Genomic DNA, 17,063 nt, shown 5'->3' with positions numbered 1-17,063 from the left:
AATACCAAAATATTCCCTGGTTAAAATATGTTGTTGCCTGTTTATCATCCATTTTTAATCTCAATCTTTTAGATAACCCCGGTGCAGCATCTATGATCTCCAAATCTGAAATGAAAAATACTTTTTTGACATTTATGGGGAGAAAGCGGGCAATTGCAGCCGGATCTTTGTCTACTGTTATTTTTTATAATAGGTATATTACAGCAGAAGGTTTCCCTTCATATTTAACTATGGTAACTAGGAACTCTCACAAATTTGTACTAACCAGGCTCCGATTCGGAATGGCCCATTATTTGGTAGCCCATCCTAATATCAAGAAACACCCGACTGGGCCTTGTAGGTGTGATGATGTATCCACCCAGTGCACTGTACACTTTCTGTTGTTATGTAAACTGTACACACACTTTCGTATTGCTTTTCTTAAACCCATATTTGTTAAGTACGGAGTACGTACAGTTACACATGCTATGATCTTAATTTTTAACTTGGAATCGGCAGACATCTGTTTTATACTGCAAACTTCTTAAATATCAGTGCATCAACGCCAGGAAAAGTATGATTTTTAACTGAAATATTGATCAATTGGTTAGATATGTCTATTTTAATGTAAATCCCTACATCTGATATGATATGATGTTATGAAATATGTAATATTAGTTTTTATTCCTTTTTTAACATGTTGTACCTTGTTTGTGCTTTTATGGTCATCTATTTGAACCGAATAAAGCTTCATGAAATGAAAATGAAATGAAAAAGGCCCTGTAGGGATTAATACAACATAAAGGAAATTTGCCAATAGGGTTTCACCATCCTGGAGATGAAAATCAGTTGGAAAATGTCAAAGAACAGGTTCATGGGAAAAAGTTCATATACAACAATGTCATTAAATACATTATTTCAGAATTTCATACAACTGATTGGCTTGTTTCAGCTCATTCTATATTTCACAACTTATCATTCTAATATAAAAGTGGTTCGCTGAGATACAGCCACTGTACAATAATGGTAGTTAGGATGCTAAATTGTATATGTATAACTCTACAACACATAGCAATCAATCTGCAGGCCAGATTAGCCTAATTGGTAGTTTATGTCAGGCCCCCCAGTTGTTTTCAGAATCATAAGGTACTAGCTACACAATACTCTCACAAAATGAGAGCATTACATATTTACAAGAAAGAGAGCCTAAAGCAAAGACTTACCATCCTCACTTTGCTGATCAGGGGATGAATCCGAGTCAGATGAAGATGCTACTTCTTTCAACCACTTTTTTCGTTTCTTAGGTGGTGGTTCCGCCTTGATCTTGGGCTGCTTTTGTTTGGATTTTGTCGCAGCTTTGGGCAATGACTCTATTCGCGCAGGTTTCTCCATCTTATTTAGCTTTTCAGCTTTTTCAGCCTTTGGCTGTTTTTCAGTCTTTTCAGCACGTAATACTCTCTCTGGTTTAGCAGATCTTTCTAGCCTTTCCATCTTATCTGCCTTTACAAGTCTTTCTGGCTTCTCAAGCTTCTCTGCTTTTGATGATTTCTCTGCTCTAGGAGATCTTTCCACCTTTTCTGTTCGACCTGACTTTTCCACTTTATCTACTCTAGGATGTTTTTCATTTTTTTCCATTTTCTCTGCTTTTACGGGCGCCTCAAACCTTTCCACTGTGTTTGCCATCACAGAATGTTCTACCTTCTCTAGAGTAGGTGCCAAAGGAAAACTCTCAGCCTTCTCCACTTCTTCCGGCTTAGGTACTCTTTCAGCCTTCTCTACTCGATCTGCCCTTGGCAGTCTTTCAGCCTTCTCTACTTTATTTGGCTTTGATGGCCTATCAGCCTTTTCTACTTTATCTGTCTTTGGATGTTTTGGAACCTTTTCTATTCTATCTGCTCTTGGTGGCTTTTCAATCTTTTCTACTTTATCAGACTTCAGCATTTTTTCTATCTTCTCTGCTTTGAGGAATTTTTCAACCCTCTCTACTTTATCTCCTTTTGGTGGCCTTTCCCCCTTCTCTAGTTTCAGTGATCTTTCAACCTTGTCTACTTTGTCTGGCTTTGGTGGCCTTTCAGATTTTTCTTGTCTATCAGCTTTTAACTGTCTTTCCAATCTCTCAGCTTTACTAGACTTGGGTGGCCTTTCAGCCTTTGCTGCTTTATGTGCCTTGGGTGGTCTTTCTACTTTTTCTAGCATGGGTAGTTTTTCTACTGTCTCCAACATAACTGCCGGGGGTGCCATTTCAACTACCTCAACTTTGGTCAACTTTGATGGTGTTTCAACTGAGTCCACTTTATCCAACACAGGTGGAGTGTCAACCTCCTCCATTTTTTCAGCCCTGAGCTGTCGCTCACCCTTTTCTACTTTATGAAGTTTTGGATGTGTATGCACCTTCTCAATTTTATCTATCTTTGGTGGCCTATCAACTCTGTCTGCTTTACTTGACTTTGGTGGCCTATCACCCTTATTTGCTTTTTTACACTTTTGTGCTTTTTCGACCCTGTCCAGTTTATTTGCCTTTGAGTGCCTTTCACCCTTGTGCACTTTTCTTTCCTTCAAAGACCTTTCCAATGTATTTATTTCTTCCACCATGTCAACATTCTCAATTGTGTCCACTTTTTCCACTGTGTCCATTTTTTCTGTTGTGTCCATTTTTTCTATTGTGTCCATTTTTTCTATTGTGTCCATTTTTTCTATTGTGTCCATTTTTTCTGTTGTGTCCATTTTTTCCATCGTGTCAATTTTTTCTATTCTGTCCATTTTTTCTATTGCGTCCATTTTCTCCCTTGTGCCCATCACTGTGTCTGATTGTTCCACTTTGTCCACCTGATCCACTGCATCTACTTCTTCCAGAATGTCCATTTGTTCAGATGGTTCAACCGTTTCTATCTTTCCAACGATTTCTCCTTTTGCAGACGTCTCTGCTTCACACGATATACCTGGCGTCCCATTCATTTTGACTGTTTCTACTGTTTTTGTCACAAATTCAGCATTTGATGCCATGTCAGTTTTGGCCACAATTTCAGCTTTTGCTACCACGTCAGTGTTTATTACAAATTCAGTGTTTGCTGCCATGTCAGCTTTTGATATAATTGCAGGTTTTGCTAACATTTCAGCTTGAGTCACATTTTCAGCTTTTGCCACTATTTCCCCCTTCGCCACCATTTCACCCTTCGCGACTATTTCACCTTTCACCACCCTTTCGCTCTTCACGACCATTTCAGCCTTGGGTACCATTTCAGCTTTTGCAACAGTGTCCACTTTTTCAAGCCTCTCTGCCCTCTCCAACCTCTCAGGTTTTTCTATTTTCTCTGGTTTTGTTAAAATTAAACTTTTGCCGATAGGAGTCTTGGGCAGGGTCTGTCTTCTAGAAAGGAGAGAAAGAAATAAGACATTTCAGGGCTTTGTTGAAAAAGGTTCTTGGGTAACATTTTCAGCAAATGTATTTTAATTTCAGTTAATGCGGAGTTCCACGGTGTAGCATATGAGGAGCGTAGTAAGCAAAGTCCATATGAATATATAATCGTATCTATTACAATAGCGACAAGAACTTGTGCAATAACAAAGACAGTAAAAAAACACAACCTCTTGATAATAGATAAAGTGCCTTGTGGATTCGTTGTTGTCTGAAAGAACTCATCTGACACACCCCAGTTTTATACAGCATATAAGACATCAGTTCCCTAACTACATTTTGGAACTTCGATCCCTCAATATACAGGTTCCTTAAATCTGCACATCGTATTCTCAACGAGAGCTAAGCACATATAGACAATTTTTGGCCCACCACACATTGCTGTCAGTTGGGGGGAAGGGTGGGTGTCTGCCAAGTATTCACAGTGATGAGCCTAGCCGCCAATATCAAACGAGGCAGGAGTCTGTGTTTTGAGAGGATAGTTGGTGGAATCCTTGTGTCTACCAACAACAGCATCAGGAGATTTAGATAGAACTCTATTCTATATTGTTGAGACACAACAATATTTATTTCCAAAACAACCCTATAATCCTACAAGACCAGCACTTGTGAAGCATTTATCAGCCAGTCTGAAGCCCTTACAACAAACCTCGGAGGATCAACATGTTGCTCTTAGTCACACCGGTGCGAGGAACCACAGCACAAGGGGCTTAAATACATTTTCCTTACATTCGGAGTAAATTGGCGAAGTAGCTTCGCTTGTCCATATCTTAACTCAGGATCCCTCAAATATTTCTAAGCCAAGCTCTTTCTCCCCCATTTGGACATGTAGGAATGCTACAACACCAATGGGGTTTACCTACCACCTGCACCAGGGTTGACGAGCAAAAGAATAAACTCAGTGGGCCAGATTCACAGAACTAACTTATGACAAAATCCTAAACTTACTACTTTTGGTATTCACAGAAGTTAGGATTTTGTCTTAAGTTTGTCTTAAGACAGACTTAAGTTAGGATTTTGTCTTAAGTCTGTCTTAAGTCCGTCTTAAGTCTGTCTTAAGACGAACTTAAGACAAAATCCTAACTTCTGTGAATACCAAAAGTAGTAAGTTTAGGATTTTGTCTTAAGTTAGTTCTGTGAATCGGGCCCAGTGAGACCATTGAGTTGTAGAGTTTCAAATGCATTTAAATGCAGTAATAGTTTTTAATGAATGAATCTCCAGTAATGTCATGCGCCGAGCTTGCCAGACTGCTGCTGGCCCAAGCGGTATAAGGAAAATGCAATTTACCAGTATGCATCTGTTCTTGGCATGTAGAGCTGCAGGTTTCTACACTTTGCATTAGATCGCCACCTGGTGTTGGGCTCGGATGATTGTATGTTGTTGTCTTGGAAGAAGTCTTTGTAGTCACGAGATAGGTTACTCCTCGCTTGGACGATAATGCGCATGGGCATCGGCTTCATCCTTAGATTGTTTTTTGCGATGATGGGAATAATAGAGTTAGTAGAAATAAAGAAGGGATGCCCATGCGTGTATATCTAATTAAGATAAAACTGGAACAGATACAGGTCCCGGGAAGGCGGGAGGGCGTGTACAAATCTGCAGCTCTACATGCCAAGAACAGATGCATACTGGTAAGTAGCATTTTCCGTTCGAGGGATAGGAGCTGCAGATTCTACACTTTGCATCGATTGTGCAGCAGTATCTCCCCTAGCGGTGGTCTCCTGTATCTGTTGCAGTAGTTTGAAATAGAGTTTTGAGGACAGCTTGGCCTACTGCAGCTTGCTGCTTAGCTTGCACATCAACACAATAGTGTTTAGTGAAGGTGTGTATTGTAGACCATGTTGCTGCCTTGCAGATGTCTTCTAGGGGAATGCTCCCTAAGAAAGCAAGGGAGGCTCCTAGTTTGCGTGTGGAGTGCGCTCTAGGAGGAATGTTTAATGTGCGTTTTGCCTTGTGGTAGCATATTTGTATACATTTAACAATCCACCTTGCAATTCCTGATTTAGAAATGGGGTTGCCTTTATGCGGTGGAGAGAAAGCTACAAATAGTTGCTTTGTTTTGCGAAAGGATTTGGTCCTATCGATATAATAAAGAAGAGCTCTTGTGACATCTAGTGTGTATAGAGCTCTCTCTCTGCTACAGAGTCTGGGTTTTGAAAAAACACTGGTAACTCTACAGATTGGTTTAGATGAAAAGGAGTAATTACTTTAGGAAGGAATGTAGGATTAGTCCTTAGAACCACTTTGTTACGGTGTAATTGTAAAACTGGTTCTTGTATATGAAAGCATGAATCTCACTAACTCTCCTAAGAGAGGTAATAGCAATGAGGAAAGCTGTTTTCCATGTGAGAAATTGCGGTCCACATTTGTGTAAAGGTTCAAAAGGGGGCCCCATGAGCCTGGTAAGAACAATGTTTAGGTTCCACACTGGAAAGGGTGGTAACCTAGGAGGAATAATTATTTTTAATCCTTCCATAAAAGGTTTTATTGCTGGTACTCTAAACAACAACATATGTTGTCTGTTTTGTAGGTATGCAGCAATGGCTGCAATATGTAAACGTATAGATGAATATGCCAGATTACATCTTTGTATGTGGAGAAGGTAACAGATAATATTTTGGATGGAAGCATCTAAAGGATCAATTTGATTATTAGTGCAGTAAATGGCAAATCTTTTCCATTTAGACGCATAGCAAGCTCTAGTAGTAGGTCTTCTGGCTTCTTTAATGATATTCATACAGTCTGGTGGCAGGTTAAGGTAACCAAACTCTAAGACTTCAGGAGCCAGATCGCCAGATTCAGTTGACTTGGATCTGGATGTCTGATGTCTCCATGGTTCTGTGTTAGCATGGATGGTGTCAGAGACAGTTTTTGGTGTGGAACTAGAGAGAGTTCCAGCAGTGTGGTGAACCACGGTTGGCGTGCCCATGTAGGAGCTACCAGGATGAGTTTGAGAGACTGTTGTCTCAGCTTGCGTACTACTAGTGGTATTAGTGGGATTGGCGGAAAAGCGTACGCAAATTTGCCTGACCGGTTCATCCATATCGCATTGCCCTTGGACAGCGTGTGTGGAAACCTGGCGGCGAAGGTTGGGCTTTTTGTGTTTTTGTGTGTGGCAAACAGGTCTATGTCTGGATGACCCCACTTGTGAAAGAATGGTTGAAGGACTTGCAGATGTAGTTCCCATTCGTGAATCTGTTGTGTCTGTCGACTTAACAGATCGACTATCTGATTGTGAACTCCTGGAAGGTGTTCTGCAAGCAGATATATCTTTTGTGGAATGGCCCATCTCTAAATGTTTTGTACGAGCTGGGACAGCTGCAGACAATGTGTGCCTCCTTGTTTTTGTATGTAGAACATGGCTGTCATGTTGTCCGTCCGGATTAAGACAGCTTTGTTATGTATGTGCACTTGGAAAGACTTTAGTGCTAGGAAAATTGCGAGCAACTCTAGGTGATTGATGTGAAGCACCTTTTGTTGAGCGGTCCATCTTCCTGGAGTTGTGTGGTGGAGTAGATGTGCTCCCCATCCTGTCAGGGATGCGTCCGTTGTCAGTATTATCTGTGGAACAGGCTCGAGGAACGGCCCCCTTTGGACAAGTTTTTGGTGTTCCACCACTGCAGAGAGCGATGTATGCGGCTGTCCACCAACACCAGGTCTGTCAGTTGTCCTTGTGCCTGATTTCACTGATGTGCTAGACATTCCTGCAATGGGCGCATTTGCAGTCTTGCATATGGTACAATAAAAATGGAAGATGCCATGATTTCTAATAATTGCATCAACACTCTGGCTGGGAGAGAGTGTTGGTTTTGAAACTTTGTGACTGAGGCTTAAATGCTCTGTATCCTGGCCGGACTGGGATAAGCTAGAGCTGTATTGGTGTTTATGGTATCCCCTAGGTATTGATGTACATGAGAGGGCTGTAGATGTGAATTGGTGTGGTTTATTGTAAACCCAAGTTGTGCAGTGTCAGAGTTGTTTGAGATGTGTGTTGCACATACTGGTTGAATGACTTGGCTTTTATGAGCCAAACGTCTAAGTAAGGAAGACATGGAATTGTTGTCTTCTGAGATGTGCTGCTACCACTGCTAGGTACTTTGTGAACACTCGAGGTGAGGTTGTGACCCCGAAAGGAAGGACTTTGAATTGATAGTGTTGTCCTTCTAGCACAAACCTGAGATACTTCCTGTGAGAAGGATGTATGGGAATGTGAAAGTAGGCGTCTTTGAGGTCTAGTGTAGTGAGGAAATCGCCTTGTTGGGAGCACTTGTTGTAAAGTGATCATGTGAAAATGATCTGAGTGTATATACATATTAAGTCTAGAACTGGCCTTAGGATCCCATCCTTTTTGAAGATTAGGAAGTAGAGTAAGTCCCCTGTTCCTTGATGTTGCAATGGAACCAACTCTACTTCATCTTTTTGCAGTAATGTGAGAACCTCTTGTAGGAGCAGCGTTAGATGTTCTGTGGACATTGGACGCTGTCTGGGTGGTATATTTGGAGGGGTAGCTGTAAGCTCTAGGCAGTAACCATACTGGATAATCTGTGTTACCCACTTGTCTGTTGTGATGAAATTCCAGACAGGTAGGAACTGTGTTAATCTCCCCCCTACAGGAGTGGTATGCTGTTGGGGGAGCTGAATAGTCAGTGTTTGGTGGTGGAAGAGGATCGATTGTTGCTATTACCTAGACCTCTTCCCTTATTGTTATTACCTCTGTAACCTCCTCTAAAATATCCTCTATTGGAGGATGTTTGCGTATAGTTTTAACCTCTTAGCAGCTATGGAACGTCCAGCTCCAGTGCTGAACGTTCCATTGCGCAGGTGAGGTTTGAACGTCCAACGGCCGACGGCAGCACTCCTGAGGTAGTGGTGCCGTCGGCCGTTGGAATAGGCGCAGCACCTAAGAGGATAAAGAAAGTTGAATTGTCTGCTCCAGTTTGTTTGGAGCCTCCTCTGTAAAAGGAGCGACGAAAGGAGCCTCTTGGTTGAGTGGACTGCAGAGCTCCCATAGATTTTGCAGTATCAGTGTCTTTTTTCATTTTTTCAAATGCTACGTCTACCCCTGGAACAAACAATTGTTGTTGGTTGAATGGTTGATTTAAGATGGTTGTTTGCACTTCTTGCTTAAACCCTGAAATGCGTAGCCATGCATGTCTTCTAAGGGTACACTAGTGTTTATTGCTCTAGATTCAGTGTCTGCTATCACAAGAGCGCACTTGATTGAGGCATTTGAAATAAGCTTACCCTCTTGTATAAAGTCATTGCCTGCGCCTTATATTGGTCAGGTAGATGTTGTAAAAGGGTTTCTAACTGGCCATAATGAGCCCTGTCGTATCTTGCGAGGAGGGCTTGTGTATTAGCTATACGCCATGTATTGCTAGCTTGTGCAGCTATCCTTTTGCCTGAAGCATCTAATATTTTTAATTCCTTATCAGGAGGTAGTGCCTCACCTGATGTCTGTGAATTTGCTCTTTTTCTAGTGTTTGAAACGACTAGGGAATCTAAGGGTAGCTTTTTTTCTATTCTTGGGTTTATGATCCTAGCTCGTACAGGATCTTTAAACACTTCTGGGGCATTCTTAATGACCCCTTTAATCATGGGTAATATTTGAACAGATTTTTGTGAGTTCAAAAGTGTCTAACAAAAATCTTCCTCTGCCTCATCTGAGTCCATTGTTACATTATGATAGATGGCAGCCCTATTAAGTAGGTGTCCAAACCCAATATTATCTTCAGGAGGAGATGGTTTGGATGGATATGTGTGTGGGTCAGGGATATCTGGTACATCTTGTGGGTTTGGACATTCCCAGTCTGGTACATCACTAGAGTATGGAAAGGGCTCATCTGGGTCTCCCCCATTCCCTATGTTATAGTCATCTTCATTCTGAGGAGGTGTCTGTGGAGGTGAAGATTGAGGTGGAGAATTTTGTGGTGAATGAACAGGTGAATTTTGAGGTGAAATGTTAAAAGGAATAGAAGGTGAAAGAGGAAGAACAGGAGAAGGAGGGTGCATAGGTGATGTGGCTGAATCCTTCTTCTTGACAGGCATTTGAGTTGAAGGTGCTGTATCTATCTTCCTTTATCTATGTGGCATAGTGGAAACATGTCCTGTTTCTGCATCTATGTATATCCTTTTTTGCAAAGGATCCGGTCGAAAAAGCTCTTCTTCTTGAGAAATCGCTTTCGGCGCTGATTTTTTTGGCTCCAGGCCTGGTTTCTGCTTGTCTTTAGCCTTAGGAGTTGTTGTATAGTTCTTTGGCATAGTTTACGGCACCGAAGGTATTGTTTTCGGAGTCGAGGCCTGCTTGGAGGCATCGGACGCATGCTTTGTAGGTTTCTGCACCGAAGATTTTCGTCTGGAAGCTGTTTTGGTCGGCTTGGAAGCGTCGTAAACAGGCTTCATTGATTTCGGTGCCGTCTTGTCTTTACGAGTCGGCGGTTTCGTTTTTTTCAGAACCGGGACTTTTTTCAGTTTCGGTGCTGAGGGAGCTGGCAGTATCTGCACGTGCGGTTTGCTCGATATGGAGCTACTGGAAGGCTTTAATATTTTCTTCGGAGCTGGGCTCGCTGGCGGGGCTTTCGAAGCAATGTCTCTGTCTCGACTGGGCCCCAAAGGCAGAGTTTTGACCTTAGCCTTTGGTTTAGGTGTTGGGGCTGGGGTAGGAGCAGTCTTACTCACGCGTTGACCTGATGGTATGGAGTCATTGGAGAAGTCTGCCTCAGATATGATTTGGAGATCATCGGAATCTTCCTCGGGGACACATGGACCTCCGTCAAAGATATCCACCGGTTCCGGAGCTGACCTCTGCATGTTGCGGCGGCGGGCCCTCCGATCTCGAATGGTCTTCTTGGATCGAAAGGACGCACAAGCTGTGCAGCTCGACTCGTCGTGTTCAAGTGATAAACACAGGTTACACACCTCGTGATGGTCGCTGCGTGGTAAATTTTGCTCAACACACAGGGCATTTTTCGAATGGTGTCCTTTCCATGGGTTGTAGGCCTTACCATGTGGGTAGGCCCAACGGCCCGCGCCGACGACCGGAATCGAACTGATGAAGTCCAGTATATATATATATTGATGTTGAAGTTGTTTTTAGAAAGTTTTGCGCGTCGAAGTCCTTGAAAGGAAAATGCTACTTACCAGTATGCATCTGTTCTGGGCATGTAGAGCTGCAGAGTTATACACTGTGCATAGATCGCCACCTAGTGTTGGGCCAGGATGTTTGCAGTTTGTTGTTGTCCTGAAAAGTTCTTTGGAAGTCACGAGTTAGGTGACTCCTCCTCTGGACCACATTGCGCATGGGCATCAGCTCCATCCCCAGATTGTTTTTCGCCATTAGGGAAATGCTGGAGCTTTGCAAGTACAGGAAGGATGCAGGTGTAATTTGTATCTAATTAAGATAATACTGGAACAGACAAGGGGAGGCGGGTGGGCGTGTACAACTCTGCAGCTCTACATGCAAAGAACAGATGCATACTGGTAAGTAGCATTTTCCGTTCGAGGCATATGAGCTGCAGATTGTACACTGTGCATAGATTATATAGCAGTACGCACTCTTAGCTACGACCACCCCTAACTGTTGCAGTGGTTTGGAATAATGTTTTGAGAACAGCCTGGCCCACATTAGCTTGTTGTTTTGTTTGCACATCTACACAATAGTGTTTTGTGAATGTGTGCGGTGTAGACCATGTAGCTGCTCTGCAGATGTCATCTAGGAGAATGTTTCCTAAAAAAGCCATTGAAGCCCCTATCTTTCTGGTAAAGTGGGCTTTAGGAGGATCAGATAGCGTACGTTTAGCTTTGTGGTAGCAAATCTGTTTCATTTGACAATCCATCTAGCTATCTCAGATTTTGATATGAGATTACCCTTGTGTGGTGGTGAGAAAGACACAAAAAGTTGCTTTGTCTTACTAAAGGGTTGTGTTCTTTCTATGTAGTATAGCAACGCTCTTCTGACATCTAATGTGTGAAGAGCTCTTTCTGCTACTGACTGTGGTTGTGAGAAGAAAACGGGCAGTTCCACAGATTGATTGAGATGGAATGGAGAAATGACTTTAGGTAGGAATTTTGGATTAGTACGCAGAACAACCTTATTTTGATGCATTTGCAAAAAGGGTTCTTGAATGTTAGTGCTTGTAGTTTACTCACTCTGCGCAGAGAAGTAATAGCTACTAGGAACGCAACTTTCCATGTTTAAATTATAATTCACATTTGTGAAGGTGTTCGAAGAGAGGCCCCATTAGCCGTGTGAGAACGTTTAAATTCCAAACAGGTGAAGGTGGTACTCTGGCAGGAATTATTCTTTTAAGGCCTTCCATAAAGGCTTTAATGGCAGGAACTCTGAACAGAGATAGATGTTGTCTGTTTTGCAGATATGATGCTATTGCAGTAAGATGTAGTCTAATAGATGTATAGGCTACGTTAAATCTTAAAGATGCAGTAAGTAACCTATGATGTGTTGAATAGCCATATCTAAGGTATTAATATCGTTGTTATGACAATATATTACAAATCGTTTCCACTTGGCTGCATAACATGCCCTAGTGGTAGGACGCCTAGCTTCTTTAATGACATTCATGCAGTCTGGAGGAAGGTTCAATATCCAAATTCTAGGACTTCAGGAGCCAGATCGCATGGTTGAACTGAGCTAGGTCCGGGTGTCTGATCTCTCCATGGTTCTGTGTTAAGAGGTATGGAGATAGGTGCAGTTTTTGGTGTGGTACCACAGACAGTTGTAGCCGTGTGGTGTACCACGGTTGTCTGGCCCACGTTGGAGCAACTAGGATGAGGGTCAGAGAATGCTGCTGTAGTTTGCGTACTACTAGTGGCATGAGTGGTAGAGGTGGAAAAGCGTACGCAAATTTGTTTTCCCAATTCACCCATATCGCATTGCCTTTGGACAGTGGGTGTGGATATCTGGCGGCAAAACTTGGGCATTTCGCGTTTTCGTGGGTGGCAAATAGGTCTATCTGAGGTTGTCCCCACATCTGAAAGAATGGCTGAAGAACTTGCATATCAAGTTCCCATTCGTGGGTCTGTTGTGTTTGAAGACTTAACAGATCCGCTATAGTATATTGTACTCCTGGGACATGTTGGGCTAGAAGGAATATGTTCTGAGGTATGGCCCACCTCCATATATCCTGTGCTAGTTGAGATAGTTGCAGGGAGTGCGTGCCTCCTTGCTTCTGTATGTAATACATTGCTGTCATGTTGTCTGTGCGGACTAACACAGCTTTGTTTGCTACTTGCTTCTGGAAAGCCTTTAGTGCCAGGAATACTGCTAGTAACTCCAGATGATTGATGTGGAGTAACTTTTGTTGCGGTGTTCACCTGCCTTGCATGGTGTGTTGCAGTAGGTGGGCTTCCCAGCCGGAGAGCGATGCGTCCGCAGTCCAGATTATCTGAGGAACTTGCTCTAGGAACGGTCGTCCCGTGGAAAGGTTTTTGGTGTTCCACCACTGCAGAGAGCGATGAGTCCCACCGTCTACCAACACTAGGTCTGTTAAGTGACCTTGAGCCTGGTTCCATTGACGTGATAAGCACTCTTGTAGCGGACGCATTTGAAGTCTTGCATGGGGTACTATGAAGATGCAAAAGGCCATCATCCCTATGAGTTGCATGAACACTCGTGCTGGGAGGCAGTGTTGTAGCTGAAACTTTGGTAGGAGATTTTGCATGCTGGCTATCCTTGCTGGAGTGGGATAAGCTAGCGCTGTTGAGGTGTTTATTGTGGCACCAAGGTACTGTTGTACTTTGGATGGTTGTAGATGGGACTTGGTGTGGTTTATTGTGAACTCCAAGTTGTGGAGCAGCTGGATGGTGGCATGAGTGTGTTTTCCGCATTGATTGTGTGAATTGGCTTTTATGAGCCTGTCGTCGAGGTACGGGCAAACATGGATGTGCTGTCTTCGTAGATGCGCTGCCACCACTGCCAAGCACTTGGTAAACACCTTTGGTGCTGTTGTGACTCTGAATGGGAGTACTTTGAATAGGTAGTGCTGCCCGTCTATTACAAACCAGAGATACTTCCTGTGAGCCTTGTGAATGGGAATGTGGAAGTATGCGTCCTTGAGGTCTATAGTAGCCAGGAAGTCGTCTTGTGACAAGAGAGAAAGGACTTGCTGGAGTGTGACCATGTGAAAATGGTCTGACTGTATGTATATGTTTAGCGGTCTGAGGTTTAAAATAGGCCTTAGAGAGCCGTCCTTCTTTGGAATTAGAAAGTATAGAGAGTAAACCCCCTTGTTTTGCTGGTGCAGAGGAACTAGTTCTATTGCACTTTTTTCTAGCAGAGATACTACTTCTTGCTTTAACAGTGATAGATGTTCTTGTGACATTGGACGCTGTTTGGGTGGTATGTTTGGGGGGTAGATGTTAGTTCTAGACAGTAACCTGACTGAATAATTTGTTGCACCCACCTGTCTGTTGTGGTGTTGATCCAGGCAGGCAGAAATTGTTGGTGTCTTCCCCCCACAGGAGTGGAATGTTGGGGGGAAGGAGAGGAAAGTCATTGGGTAGGGGTAGAGGCAGAGCGGGAGGTGTTGTTTTTACCTCTGCCTTTTCTGTTTTTACCCCTGTAACACCCTCTCTGGTAGCCCTTTGTGAATGTGGATTGGCCAGGGGTTTTGTAGGAAGAGGAGGGACTTTCTGCGGAGTAGCCTCTTGTGTTGCCTCTGTATGACGAGCGCCAAAAAGAACGTCTGGGAGCTTGCTGCTGCAAGGCTCCCATAGATTTTGCTACGTCAGTGTCTTTTTTCATTTTTTCTAAAGACACGGGCCAAATAAGTGTGTCTCATCAAATGGCTGATTAAGTATGGAGTTTTGTACCTCAGGTTTAAAACCTGAAATATGTAGCCAGGCAGGTCTACGTAGTAGGATGCTGGTATTGATTGCCCTTGAGGCAGTATCTGCGGCATCCAGGGCACAACTAATGAGGTATTGGTAATATTTTTACCTTCTTGTATTAGTTAGCTAGCTCTGTTTTTATATTTATCAGACAGGTGCTGCATGATGGACTCTAGTTCGTCATAATGTGCCCTGTCATATCTTGCCAGCAACGCTTGGGTGTTGGCAATGCGCCAGATGTTAGCTGCTTGTTTGTAACGCAGTTCTTTTGCCAGAGGCGTCAAGGAGTTTAGATTCTTTGTCTGGTGGTGAGGCTTCACCTGTTGTTTGGGAATTAGCACGTTTACATGCATTGGACACCCCTAAAGAATCTAATTGTGCTGGGCCTTTAATATAAACTGGGTCTGCAGGGGCCGCTTTATATTTCTTCTCAATGCGAGGATTGAGGACCCTAGCTCTGACGGTGTCTTTAAAAACCTCTGTTGCATGCTTGATAACACCCTTGAGCATTGGTAAAATAACAGTAGACCTTTGTGTGTTGTCAAAAGTGTCTAATAGGTAGTCTTCCTCTACTGCATCGATATTGTGCAGCCTTTTGGACTAATAGGTTAAAACCTATGGTGTCTTCTAGTGGGGAAGGTCTGGAAGGGTATACATCAACTTGTGGGAAGTTAGGCACATCAGGAGTGTTGTAATCATCCCATGGATTAGGTGACTGAGGGGGACTATTAGTATGTACTGGGTAATATGCATCCCCACCTTCATAATCAGAATCGGTGTGTACATCATCGTCTGGTATATAAGATGGTGGAGGAGAATGATGAGGTGGAGGTGGTGTAGGAGGAGGAACATTATGGGGAGGTGGTGGAGAAGGGACCTTTAAGGGAGAGGTTGCAATGTCTCTCTTCTTTGCAGGGAGAGGAGGTGCTGGCTCCTCTTCTTGGAGCTGAGAGTCAATTGTCCAGTTTTAGGATCCTTTACAAGAGTTTTTTGTTGTGGATCCGGTGTAAAAAGTTCCTGTGAGCAGGGCAAATCCTTTGGCGTCTAAATATTCGGCTCCGTAGGTTTTGTAGGCACCGAATCGGTAGCTGGCTTAGGAGTGTGCCCCTTTGAAGTGTCTTTCACAGGAACCTGTTCATTCGATTCTGAAAGTTTTTCGGCTCCAATGCATGTGAATCTGGAGTGTTGGTTGATTTTTTACTAGGCTCTGAGTGCGGTTTCGGCATAGATGAACAGCTGCCAGTCTTCGGCGCTGTGTGCTTGGGTGTTGAAGTGGAAGAGGAGGATGGCTTTTTCTTCGGTATCGGTACTGGGTCGGCACCGGAAGTAGGCTATCTCGAGCCCGAGCCACCTGAACGCTTAATGGGCTTCTTTGCTGGGCCTGAAGGCGGGGCGTTGGAAGCAGTCTCTCGTGTGCACCCGAGCCCGAAGGTGAGGGTGTGACCGAAGCCTTTTTTGAGGGTGTCGAGGAAGGGGTGGGGTCGACGGTCTTACTTACGACCCGTTGAGCTGGAGTGACTTCCTCGACATCGGAATCTTCAGCATCCGAGGATCCGATGCGCTCCTCGGCATGCTGGTGTTCTGGCACGCTGACACCCTCGTCGAAGATAGTCGTCGGGGATCGAAGCTGACGACCGAGCCATAGTTCTTTGAGCTCGTCGGTCCCGAATGGTCTTCTTGGAGCAGAATGAGGTACACGGCGAACAGTCTTTGGCTTCGTGCTCCGGTGAGAGGCAAAGGTTGCACACCTCATGTAGGTCGGTGTGGGGAAACTTCGACCCACATTGAGGACACTTTTTGAATGGCGTCTTTTCCATGAGCCAGAAAGTGAGGCCTAGGTAGGCCCGAAGGCCTTCGGCGACGACCGGAATCGAAGACTTTAAAGTGGTAGAGAATCGCGTCGATGTAGCGCGATCGAAACAATACCGTTGAACTGGGTGAGGATTGCACGCCGAAGGAAATTCGGTTCCAAACCGGAGCACAGGAAACACATCCGAGCCCGATGGCGGAAAAAAACAATCTTGGGATGGAGCCGATGCCCATGCGCAATGTGGTCCAGAGGAGGAGTCACCTAACTCGTGACTTCCAAAGAACTTTTCAGGACAACAACTAACTGCAAACATCCGGGCCCAACACTAGGTGGCAATCTATGCACAGTGTACAATCTGCAGCTCATATGCCTCGAACAGTAGATTTTGAACCGGAGCGGAAAAGTTGCATCCGATCTCAGTGGAGGAAAAAAACAATCTAAGGATGGAGCCGATGCCCATGCACACTATCGTCCAAGGGAGGAGTCACCTATCTTGTGACTACAAAGACTTCTTCCAAGACGACAACATGCAATCATCCGAGCCCAACACCAGGTGGCGATCTAATGCAAAGTGTAGAATCTGCAGCTCATATGCCTCGAACAACAAGTTTTCACTGAAACACCAGCAGCATTTTCTAATAATAAACACAGGTGGTTTATTTTTGGAGAATTCACAGCAATACACACACATGCACACACATATATTAATGCAGTCAAAATAACATATAAACATGCAAGTATATGTCTAGTAGAAGAAGGTCGAGAATGAGGCTCACCCTAACAGATTCTAACAGATTCTATAATATTGCGTGCCCCACTGGTATTTTAAAATCTAGGCTATTTTTTTCTGCACAATATACCCCTTGCATGGATTTTTTTCGCCATGGCGCGAAAAATATTTCACAAGTTTTTGTTACGGAGTCAGTGTACAAGGTTACACCTGCAAGACACAAATGCTGGAAGAGATTGTTTACATACCAGTACAGAGGCCTCCACAAGACTGGTTGGATTAG

The 17,063-nt window shown here is 43.7% G+C and overlaps 1 protein-coding gene across 1 annotated transcript in view; it reads right to left on the bottom strand.

Moving 5' to 3' along the window:
• Positions 1-17,063, bottom strand: part of PRR12 (proline rich 12) — a 514,104-nt gene that overhangs the window by 146,493 nt on the left and 350,548 nt on the right. Inside the window, exon 9 of the mRNA XM_086930126.1 lies at positions 1,203-3,346. Coding sequence (XP_086786252.1) covers positions 1,203-3,346 — 2,144 coding nt within the window. The remainder of the gene's footprint in view (positions 1-1,202; positions 3,347-17,063) is intronic.

This window comes from Lissotriton vulgaris, chromosome 7 (genome assembly GCF_964263255.1).
Source record: "Lissotriton vulgaris chromosome 7, aLisVul1.2, whole genome shotgun sequence".
NCBI lineage: Eukaryota > Metazoa > Chordata > Amphibia > Caudata > Salamandridae > Lissotriton > Lissotriton vulgaris.
This window is presented reverse-complemented; position numbering and strand designations above follow the sequence as displayed.